This window comes from Pteropus vampyrus, unplaced genomic scaffold (assembly GCF_000151845.1).
Source record: "Pteropus vampyrus isolate Shadow unplaced genomic scaffold, Pvam_2.0 Scaffold471, whole genome shotgun sequence".
Taxonomy (NCBI): Eukaryota; Metazoa; Chordata; class Mammalia; order Chiroptera; family Pteropodidae; genus Pteropus; species Pteropus vampyrus.
The window spans coordinates 1,020,728-1,033,617 of record NW_011889252.1 but is presented as its reverse complement, the minus strand read 5'-3'; the positions used below and the strand labels follow the sequence as shown (position 1 = coordinate 1,033,617).

At 35.6% G+C, this 12,890-nt stretch overlaps 1 protein-coding gene across 4 annotated transcripts in view; it reads right to left on the bottom strand.

Moving 5' to 3' along the window:
- TFCP2 (transcription factor CP2) overlaps positions 1-12,890 on the bottom strand; it is a 49,359-nt gene extending 36,469 nt beyond the window's left edge. For 2 of the 4 annotated variants that reach the window (XM_011382379.2, XM_011382381.2), the window contains exon 1: positions 12,082-12,631. In XM_011382379.2, the coding sequence (XP_011380681.1) occupies positions 12,082-12,203 (122 nt within the window). In that variant the 5' untranslated portion in view covers positions 12,204-12,631. Of the gene's footprint in view, positions 1-12,081; positions 12,633-12,816 lie in introns of those variants that run through there. The other 2 variants (XM_023524540.1, XM_011382380.2) reach the window with 2 other exon arrangements.

Sequence of the window (12,890 nt, the reverse complement as noted above, 5' to 3'; positions counted from 1 at the left end):
CAGTTCATTCACTCAACAAATCAGCACAAACTATTTGTTAGGAACTGTTCAAAGACACTAGGGATACAGCAGAGAACAAAACAAAGTCCTTCCCTTCATGGAGCATTTATTCTAGTTGGGGAAAGAAGCAAACAAATGAATAACATATCAGATGCTGGGAAAAAGAATTAAAGCAGAGTACTGGGGAGGGGAAGGAAGTGCCCGCTATTTTATATGAAGGTGGTTAAAGGAGGCCTCTCTAAAAAAGTGACATCTGAGCAGAAACCTAAAGGAAGTGAAGAATGTAGAAGACTATTTCAAGAAGAGTAACAGCAGATACAAAGGCCTTGAGGTAGGAGGGTGCACAGCACTGAAGAGCTATAAGAAGGCCAGGTGTAGCTGGGGCAGAGCAAGCCAGAAGAGTAGATATAGACAAGATGATCAGAGAGGCATTCCATGTGGATCAATGCCAAAACTGAGGCTTATATTCAAAGTGAGATGCAAAATCATTCAAGAGTTTTCAGGAGAAAAGTAACATGACCTGATCTACATTTTAAATAAGGTGATCATATAATTTATCATTTAAACAAGGACAATTTGTTGAGTGAAGGAGGGTGCTGTTAATACTTACTCAGACAAGAACATCAACAAGACCTTAATTTTAAAAGGTTTCTGCATGGAGCCAGCTATAAAGGGTTCCTCAGGCCAAATCTGATACAATACGATCAAAATATATAGTGATAGAAGATTATAACCTATTGTATAAGGAATCTATGAAGCTACATTGATAAAATAATAAGAGGGAAAGCTCTTTGAAAGCCAACTAATAAATGTAGAAGGAAAGATATAATTAGAAAATTATCATTTAGCAACCGTCATAAAGATAATTGCTTAGGCCAAAAATCATCAATAAATGCTAAAATCAGTGGGTAAAAGCTGAAAATAAGATATGCACACAGTCTCCAAGTATCTCCCCACAAAACTCTTATTAATTACAAAATGCAAAATAATAAATTTACAATGGAGAAAATTGGCATACACCACCTAAACCAAGCGGTCAAAGTTAACACTGCCAGTAATGGGACCAATCGATAGCATGTGCATCCTAGTATGATACACAGAGAAGAACTCGGCACCACTTCTTAGGTATTACTACCCCAAGTGCATAACCTGAGTCTAACCATGAGGAAACAACAGACAAACTCAAATTGAAGGATACTCTACAAAACAATTGGCCTGTACTCATCAAATTGTCAACGTCATAAAAATACAAAGACAGCTATAGGAACTGTTCGAGATTAAAGGAGACAAAAGATATGACAACTCAAACAACACATAATCTTGGATATTCTTCTGCTATAAAGGACATTATTGGGACAATTGACAAAATGTGATTAAGGTTCATAGATTACAGTATTGTGTTGGTATTCAGCTCCTGATTTTGATCATTGTACTATGATTATATGGAGAATTTCTTGTTGTTTAAAAAATACACACTAAGGTATTTAGATGGTAAAGGGCAACATATCTGCAACTTACTCTTAAACAGTTCAGAAAAAAATAACTATAAGTATTTCGAGAGAAGGAGAAAGATAAAGCAAATATAGTAAAATCTTAACATTTGAGGAATCTGGGTTAAGGGTAGTCACAAATTCTTTGTACTGTTTTTTCAAATCCTCTGTGAGTTTGAAATTATTATTCTTTAAATGAACAAAATACACATTTACAAAGGTTTCTGTGTAGAGAATACACTAGGGGCTGGTAAGTGCAGAGTTAGAAGTAACATTGGACCAATTAAAAGGTTATTACAGATTAAGAACAGAGGTCATAGAAGATAGTAAAGTAGGGAGCTCCAGGAATTGGTCCTGTCACCAATTTGGCAAAAAATATTTGAAGCAACTATTTTGGAACTCTGGAATCTAGTCGAACACTTTCAGAACCCAAGGAAATGCCTGCTGAAGAAAGGGCTGTTAAATTTTAGTGAATTTCAGTGTTTGGTATAGTATCTATCATCCTCCAGCTCCCAGTTCTATGGCAGGCAGCTGTGGAGACAGTTGCTCAAAATCCTGTTGCAGCTTGCTGGTGCTATGGTAGGCAACAGGGACTCTGTCCTCCAGAAATCAAAGTTATGTATTTTGATCACTGCTTTAGATTGCTGAGAAGCTGGCACAGAGGCTGGCCATTGTTTGAACCTCCATGGCTAAAATGACTTTCCTCACAGTCAGACAAGGGGATTAAGAAAAAACAGACTCTCCTTTTCTTTTCTTATTGGATCCAGGCATTTAAGGAAATCTCCACTAGCTGGCCATGGAGATAACAGAAAAGGCTTCATTCACCAAATACGACAAGCAAAACTCTTTGCAAAAACAGTTCAGAAAAGTCACTAAACAAATGGACTGCAGCTTTCATAAAGCAACAACAGTATCTTCTAGGGAGAGAATAGAATCTGATTTCCAGAGTTAACACATTACAATACTCAAAATGTCCAGTTCTCAACAAAAAATTACATAGCATACAAAGACACAGGAAAGTATGACCCCTTCACAAGAAAAAAAAATTGACAGAAACCATCCCTGAGTAAGTCCAGATACTAGACTTACTATACAAGGACTTCAAATTAACTGTCTTAAATATGCTCCAAGAACTGAAGGAAACCATGGGCAAATAACTAAAGGAAATCAAGAGAACAATGTATGATCAAGTAAGGAATAACAATAAAAAGATAGAAATTATCAAAAGGAACTGGATAGAAGTTCTGGACAAAAAAGTACAATAGCTGGGATTAAAAACTCACTAGAAGAGTTCAACTTCAGATTTGACCAGGCAGAAGAAAGAATTAGCAAATTTGGAGATAAGACAATTGGTATTACTCAGGCCAAAGAGAAGAAAAATGAATGAATAAAAATGAACGGAGCCTAAGAGGACCATGGTACACCATTAAGTGTACCAACACACACATTATGGGAGCCCCAGGAGGAGGGGGGGAAGAGGCAGAAAAAATATTTGAAGAAATAACTGTCAAAAACTTTCTAAATTAAAGAAATACATGAATCTACACATCTAAAGAAGCTCAACAAATTCAATGAGATCCACTCTAATTTATATTCAAACTGCTGAAAAACAAAAAATCTTCAGAGCAGCAGGAAGGAAGTGATTCATCACATATAAGGGATCCTCATGAGATTAACAGCCAATATCTCATCAGAAACCATGGAGGCCAGAAGGCAGTGGGATGATACATTTAAAGTGCTGAAAGCAAAAACTATCAACCAAGAATTTTTAAATGAAGGAGAAATTAGACATTTCTCAACAAAAGCTGAGGGAGTTCATTGCTAGTGGACTTGCCCTACAAGAAATGCTAAAGTGAATCCTTCGGGCTGAAATGAAAGAACACTAGATGGTAACTCAGTCACACAAAGAAATAAAGATCATTGCAAAGGTTACGTGGTTAAATATAAAAACTAGCATATTGTATTTTTGTTATGTAACTCCTGTCTTTGTTTCTTATATGATTTAAAAGACAAATATATAAAACAATAATTATAAATCTACAGACATAGGCAAACAACATATAAAGATATAATTTGTGACAATAACAATATAAAAAGGGGAAATGAAGTTGGACATTTCTAACTTAAGAGATATTAGTTTCAGGTGTACAACATGAATTAATATTTGTATATATTGCAAAATGATAACAATAAAGCTAGTTTAATGTATGCTCTCGTTGCTAAGTTGGCGTCATTTCAAATTAGACTGCTATAAATTTAGAACATTAACATTAATCCCTACAGTAACCACTAAGAAAATAAAAAGTATATACAAAAGAAAATGAAGAGGGAATCAAAATGGTATAATAGGAAAAAAATCAAATACAAAAGGCAGCATTAGAATAACTGAGGAACAAAAAAAGATATACGTAGAAAACAAATAGCACAATGGCAGAAATAAGTCCTTCATTACCAGCAATCACTTTAAGTACAAATGGATTAACTCATCAATGAAAGATACAGATTGGCAGAAAAGATTTTTTTTTTAAGGCTAACCATGCACTGCTTACAAAAGACTCACTTTAGACACAACATACAAATAGGGTGAAAACGAAAGGATGAAAGAAGATACGTCATGAAAATAGTAACCAAAGGAGAGCTGGGGTGACTATAAAATATCAGACAAAACAGAACTTAAATAAAAAATTGTTACAAGACAAAGAAGGCCATTCTATATTGATTAAAAGGCCAATTTATCAAGAAGACATAATAATTATAAACACACAACAGAGCCCTAAATATAAGAAGCAAACAGAATTGAAGGGAGAGATAGACATTTCTACCATAATGGTTGGAAACTTCAATATCCCACTTTAAATAATGGGTAGGACATCTATTGAAAAGATCAATAAGAATCTTATTAACATCAATAAGAACTTAACAACACTATAAAGCAACTAGACCTAACAGATACACACAGAACACTCCACTCAACGATAACAGAATAGGGATGTTATTTAAGTACATATAAAACATTCTACAGGACAGACATGTTAGGCAATAAACTAATTCTCAGTAAATTTAAAAAGATCAAAATCATACAAACTATCTTCTCTGACCACAATGGAGTAAACCCAGAAATTAATAAAAGAAGGAAAACTGGAAATTTTGCAAATACATGGAAATTAACACACTCATAAACAACCAAGTGAAAGAAGAAATCACTAGGGAAACTAGAAAACACTTTGAAACAAATGAAAATGAAATTGAAATGTACCAGAATTTATAGGACACAGTGAAAGCTGTACTCAGGGAGAAATTTATAACTGTAAATGCCTACATAAAAAGACCTCATATCAAATAATCTACGTTTACATCTTAAGGAACTAGAAAAAGAAGAGCAAACTAAACCCAAAGCCAGGAAAAGGAAGGAAATAACAGAGAAAAATGAAATACAGAATTAAAAAATAGTAGAGAATCAACAAGACCAAAAGTCAGTTTTTTAAAATAGATAAACAAAACTGACAAACTTACAGCTAGATTGTCTAGGAAAAAAAGAAAGATACAAATAGAAGTAGAAACGAAAGTGAGATATTACTACCAACCTTATAGGAACAAAAGGATTATAAGAGAATACTATGTATAATTTACACACCGAAAAATTAGATAATTTAGGTAAAACAGACACATTTTTAGAAACACACAAAGTACCAAAAGTAACAACAGAATTTTAAAAATCTCAATAGACCATTTGTAATGAGATTGACTCAGTAACCAAAACCTCTCAATAAAGTCTAGGACCAGATGCCTTCATTGGTGAATTCCATCAAACATTTAAAGAATCAGCACCAATCTTACTCAAACTCTTCCAAAAAGAGAAGAGGAGGGACACTTCCTCACATTCTATGTTATCAGCATTATCCTGATACCAAAGCCTGGATGGAGATATCACAAGAAAAAAAGACTACAAACCAATGTCCCTTATGAATAAAGACAGAGATATCCTCAACAAAACACTAGCAAACTGGATCTGATAGCACATTAAAATGATTATAAACTATGACCAATGGGATTTTTCCCAGGAATGCAAGGGTGGTTCAATATAAGAAAATCAATTAATGTAGTACACCACATGATCATCTCAATATACACAGAAAAGGCACCAGACAAAATTCAACACCCTTTCATGATAAAAACACTCAGCAAAATCTTGAAAACATTATGCTAAGTGAAATAAGGCAGACACAACAGGACAAATTTATATGATTCCACTTCTATGAGGTTCCCATAGTCGTCAAATTCATAGAGACAGAAAATAGAATGGTGGTTGCCAGAGGCTGGGGGAAATTAGTGATTAATGGGTACAGAGTTTCAGCTTGGGATGATCAGCTTGGGATAAGGAAAAAGTTCTGGAGGTGGACTGTGGTTAACAGTTGCACACCAACGTTAATGTACTTAATGCCACTGACCTGTATACTTAAAAATAGCTAAAATGGGAAATTTTATGTTATGCATATATTACCACCACATCATATACAGCAATCTAAGAATAGAAGAAAACTTACACTCATTAGCCATATTCATTAGGGTGGCTTTAATTAAAAAAAAAAAAAAAAAAAAAAGTGTTGGCAAGGATGTAGAGAAACAGGAACCCTTGTATACTGCTGGTGGGAATGTAAAGTTTTCTTAAACATCAAAAGAGCATTTACAAAAAAATCCACATCTCAAAAGTGAAGGACTGAAAGCTTTCTCTCTAAGATCAAGAACAAGACAAGAATGCACCACTGCTATTCAACATTGTACTGGAAGTCCTAGCCAAAACAATTAGGCAAGAAAAGGAAATAAAAGGTATACAAACTGGAAAAGAAGTGAGATTATCTCTATTTGCAGATGACATGATTCTACCTACGGAAAATCCCATAGAATCCACAAAAGACTACTAAAGCTAATAAATGAATTCAGCAAAGTTGCAGGACATGAGATCAACACACACAAAAATATCTGCTGTGTTTCTATGCGCCAGCAATGAACAATTCAAAAAGGAAATTAAGAAAACAATTTCATTTTTAACAGCATTTGGAAGAATAAAATATGTAGGAATAAATTTAACCAATGATGTAAAAAGACTTGTACACACTGAAAACTATAAAACGTTGCTGAAATTAAAGATGACCTAAATAAATGGAAAAACATTCTATCTTCATAGATTGATAAACTTATTACTTTAAGATGGTAGAACTCTCAAAGCTATTTACAGATGCAATAAAGTCACTAACAAAATACCAATCATCTATTTTGCAGAAAAAGAAAAGCCAATTCTCAAAATCATATGGAACTACAAGGGGCCCTGAACACTGAAAACAACATTGAGAAAGAAAAACAAAGTAGAAGGACTCAAATCTCCCAACTTCAGAACTTATTACAAAGCTACTGTAATCAAAACAGTGTGGTACAGGCAAAAAAAAAAAAAAAAATAGATATATCAACCAAATCAATAGAACTGAGAGTCCACAAATAAATCTTTACATCTATGGCCATTTGATTTTCAACGGGGGTGCCAAGAACATTCAGTGGGGAAAGAATGAACATTGCTAAATGGGACAACTGGATATCCACATGACAAATAAATGAAATTAGACCCCTACCTCATTCCATACATAAAAATTAACTCAAAGTGGATTAATGACCTAAATATAAGTGCTTAAACTATAAAACTCTTAAAAGAAACCACTGAGTAAAACTTCATGACCTTTGATTTGGCAACAGATTCTTAGTGTTGACACCAAAAGCATAAGCAACAAAAGACAACACAGATAAGTTGGACTTCATCAAAATTAAACTCTTTTGTGAATCAAAGGACATTACCAAGACTGTGCAAAGACAACCTACAGAATGTGAGAAAATATTTGTAAACCATGTATTTGATAATGATCTAGTATCTAAAATACACAAAGACCTCTTATGACTCAGCAACAAAAAGGCAACAATAGAATTTAAAACTGGGCAAAGGACTTGCATAGACACTTCTCCCAAGAAGATATTCAAATGACCAATAAGCACATTAAAAAACATTCAACATCATGGCCATTAAGGAAATGTACAACAAAACCACAATGAGCTACTACTTCATACTCATTAGGATGGCTTTAATTTAAAAAAAAAAAAAAAAAGTGTTGGCAAAGATGTAGAGAAACAGGAACCCTTGTATACTGCTGGTGGGAACATAAAGTGGTTCAGGTACTGTGTAAAACAGCTTAGCGATTCTTGAAAAAAATTAAGCATACATTTCATATCTGTTGGCCAAAATCAGGAACACTGACACCACCAAACCAGAATGGCCAAACAGGAACACTGACACCACCAAATGCTGACAAGGATGTGGAACAACAAGAACTCTGACTCATTGCTGGGAGGAATGCGAATTGGTCCAACCACTTTGAAGGGCAGTTTGGAGGTTTCTTACAAAACTAAACATACTCTTACTATACGACCCACCAATCGCACTGCTTGGTATTTACCCAAAGGAGTTGAAAACTATCTCCACACAAAACTCTGCACGTGGATATTTATGCCAGCTTTATTCATAACTGCCAAAACTTGGAAGTAACTAGTAGATGAACAGATAAATAAACTGATCCTTCCAAAGATGAAATATTATTCGCTGCTAAAAAGCAAAGAGCTATCAAACCATGAAAAGACATGGAGGAACGTTAAATGCATATTACTAAGTGAAAGAAGCCAATTTGAAAAGTCTACCTATTGTATGATTCCAATTATATGACATTCTGGAATAGCAAAACTATGGAGACAGTAAAATGATCAATGGCTGCCAGGGGTGGAATTGGAGAAATGAACAGGCAGAACACAGAGGATTTTTAGGGCAGTGAAAATACTCTGTATGACACTACAATGATGGATACATGTTATTATAAATTTGTTCAAATCCATAGAATATACACCATGAATATACGACACCTAAGGCAAACTATGGACTTTGGGTGATTATGATGTGTCAACATAGGTTCATCAATGTAGGTACACACTGTGTACCACTCTGGTGGAGGATGCTAATAATAGAGGAGGTTATGCATGTATAGAGGCAGGGGTATATGGGAAATTTCTGTACCTTCCTCTCAATATTGCTGTGAACCTAAAAAATAGTCTTTAAATTACAGCTAAAAGAGAAATGAAAACATATGTCTAGTATAGCATATACAATATACAATATTTTGACTATATACAATATTTTATTGTATTGTATACCTGAAAGCTGCTGAGAGTAAATCTGAAAAGTTCTCATCACAAGAAATTGTATTGTATATCTGAAAGCTGCTGAGAGTAAATGTGAAAAGTTCTCATCATAAGAAAAAAAGAAATTCTGTAACTATGTATGTGGATGGACTAATTGTAGTGATCATTCCACAATATACACAAATATCAAAATCATTACATTGTACACCTGAAACTAATACAATGTCAATCATACCTCAATAAAAACAGAAAATACGTTTACACAAAAACCTGTACATGTTTATAAACATTTCATTGTTATTTTCTTTAGAAACATAATGTTATATTACCATCATTCATAAAAGTCAAAAGGTGAAAACAACCCAAATGTCCATCAATGGATAAATCGATAAAAAATTTGTGATAGATACAATGGCATATTACTCAGCCATAAAAAAGAATGAGGTACTGAACTATTAAAACATGCTGCAATGTGGATAAACTCCAAAAACGTATGCTAAGTGAAAGAAGCCAGACACAAAGTCACACATTATATGATTCCATTATATAAAATATTCAGAATAGGTAAATCCATAGAAAGGTAATACATATTAATGTTTACTAGGAAAAGAAGGGAGTGGGAAATGGGAAGCAATTATTTCACAGGTATAGGATTTTCTTTTTGGGGTGATGAAAATGTTTCGGAATTAGATAGGTGGTGATTGCACAACATTGTGAACACACAACTCTACTGAACTGTCCACTTTAAAATGGTTAATTTTATGTAATGTGAATTCATCTCCACTTAAAAAAGATGAAAGGAAAAAAAATTTAACACAAAATTTAGTCTTTACTCTTTTTTATAACAGTTCTATTGAAATACACATCCTATGTCATATAATTCACCCATTAAAGTGTACAATTCAATTGTCTTTAGTGTAGTCACAGAGCTGTGCAATCATCACAGTTTTAGAACATTTTTATCACACAGCCCCCTCCAAAATGGTACCCATTAGCACTCTCCATTTCCTCCTCTCCTACAGCTCTAGTCAACTACTAATCTACTTTCTGTCTCTAGAAATTTCCCTATTCTGTACATTTCACAGAAATGAAACCATATGTTAAGCGGTCTTTTGTGACTGGCTTCTTCCACTCAACATGTTTTCAGGGAATCTCCTTTATTTTAACTATAAAATTTGTGCTATGTATTCAAATGTAAGAAAAAAGGTCAGGAGAACTTTAAAGGACAACTTATGTAAAGAACTACTGAATACAATGGCAGATCAAGAATCGAAAACAGAAATCCAGTTAAGATGAATCTATAAAATATAAATCAACAGATTTGAAACAAGACCATTATAAATAAGCAAAATAGAATAAAACAAATGTATTAGAGAAAGATTTTACAAAACAAATTGCTTGTCAAAGAGAACATTTTCTTTAATGAAGGTGTAGGAAAAGCAATCACAAGATCTAATTAAAATGAGAAACAGAAAGAGCAAAAAACCATTGCCTTTGTCTACAAGAACTCCTCTAGTATTTCTTGAAATGTGGTCCCTGGACTACCTGCATCAAAATCATCTAAGAACTTGTTTAAAAAGCAACACTTCTGGTCTGTGCCCCAGACAATCACCAAAGATGGGTCTCTGCAAACTATTTTTAAAAAGTACTCCAGATGACTCTCATGAATACTAAAGTTTGAGAACTACTATCTAATTAACACAAATTAACGCAAATGATTAAATGTATGCAAGAGCCAAGAGAATAGTGACAAGAACAAAATGCATGAAAAAGGTGAAAAAAGCAAAGAAAAAAATAATTTAAATTTTGGCACACTGTGTTCTTGGGAAAACATAAAATGTTTGAAAATATTTGTGGATACGATGTTGGCAGAAAATTCTAAGTGTGTAAATATACAAGCCATTCTTACTATTACCTGTGAAAACCGCTCAAGGTATGACACAGAAAGCATTCATCAATGTAAGGTCACATGGTAGAGAAAGTACATAGTAGATGCACGAATGTTTGTTGACAATGTTAACTATTTTTATAACAAGTAGAGTTATGTTTAATTATCTCCATCCCAAACTCTGATAACCTGGACAAAAAAACCAAACTTTTTGCTGTGGTAACCTTTACATGAACAATAGCATAAATCATCAAATATTACATCAAATTATGACATGCAAGTTCAGGATCCAGACATTTACTTTCAGATCAAGTTAGTATCTATTTTTATGGCCAAACTTCTGTAAACAAGGGCAGGCAAAACTAGAGTTAAATTTCTCAAGACTACGAGTATTGTGTGATAGAACTATTTCCCTGAAAATCACTAAAATATGTATACATGGATAGCCTTTATTATTCTAACTGTAAGCAGATTCCTAAAATTATTAAGTTCTAACTCATTATTTTACTTCAGTGAGGAAAGTCCACTTTCACAAGGATAACGGCAGTTTATGTCATGTAACTCTTAAAGGATCTCACTATCAGAATGCAAAATCTGTCCTTTTTTTCCATAAAAGTCATCTCTCCCCTATACACCCCTAAACCCAATTATAGTGTTAAGTTCTAAAGTCTATTTTGACTCATCTAGATCAAACCTTATAATGCATTTAGAAACCCAAATATATTCCATCTAACCCTAAGACGCAGATGTTTCAACATTCCCAGACATTATTCTTGCACATCTTATAAATGAAACAAACCATATTAGGAGAATGAAGTAGCTAATGCATGCAAATAAATTACATGGGAAAGTTATGTTGCTTTCCAAGGATATTTTTATTTATTATCAACATTTGGCTTGATACATGAAGTTCTAGAAGCATCTAAAAGTTCTCTGATGCTTTTTCATTTCATAGCTGTTTCAAAAGTCAGAAACCCTAGAATTAGATAAAGCCTTAAAGCAGGCTAACATACAAGATATGTGAACTTCACCAAGTTCTCACATTTTCTTCCAAAAAGTAGTCAACCAATATTCACCATTACCACCTAGCTCCCAACTCTCTGGACATCCTTCGGATGCTCAATGTGGCCTCTTCACACAAGTTCAGTCAGTCCAACCTATCCACACATACACACACACCATCAGTCTACAAGTCTCCCATACAGGCACAACTGCCTCTCAACATTCATCTGGTTACTAATCAAAGGTCATTCTTTTCTTCCACTGACCCTGCAGACATGACACTGACTATAATCCCTTGTTCCCTTTCTCCCACAATACTCACTACTCAAAATAACAAAAGAAACAAGTCCTTTTTCCTAACTGCAGACAGCTTCTTTAACTCTATATACTCCTTCCCCCCAACCACCACCCCTATTCTCTGTCCTGCCTTTGTTATTCAGAAGTTACAAGGTCTAAGAAAATCTCACTCACCTCATGCTATAGGCACCAGCACCCAGTTCCTGGCCGATCCCCGACAGACTAGCATCAAAGTCCTGCACCAGCCCAGATTCAATCACTTCATCCGCCAGAGGCAACTTCAGAGCCCAGGCCATCCTGGCTCCTTCCTTGCCCCAGGAGACACCGTTTCTTGTATAAAGGTGAGTAGTGTGATTCTACCCAACGAGGACAAGACTGCAGAAACCTCTAAACCAAGATCTCCCACGCAGTACCCACGAGCCACCCCAAGCCCGACATGTACTGCCCGCAAACCTGATCTCTCGTACCCCTGGCTCCTTGTTCTGGGCTGCCCTGACTTCCAAAATCTCTCCTACGCAGCTCCCTGGAGCCGCGCGAGGGCCCTTTTGCTCAATTATTCGACTGCCCAGAGGCAGCCCTAGACTCCCACACTCCTACTCTCTGGGCTCTCCCCTTCTGCTTGTGGTGGTCACTCGCTGCTTCCCAAACAGACCAGCAGCAGCGACCCGCCGCCTAACCCGCGCTCCCACACCGCTTTTGCACCTTTCCCCCCGCCCCCTCTGCAGGGAGCCCCTCCCCCCCGGCACCCGCTCCCTTTCCCCTCCAGGCCTCGCTTCCGGTCGGCCCCCAAAACACTTCCGGTCAACCCACGGCTCTTAGAACTAAACCCAAGTTTCCTCCCAGCTCACTCCCTGCCCTCCGCAGCCTGCCACGGCCTCGATATATGGAAGGAGAAAATTCAGCACGGACTTGAAACCTGGACTCGCCAGGCTCCTCCACCGCCAGCCGCCCCAGCGCCAACCAATCATGGCGCCCTCTCCCTT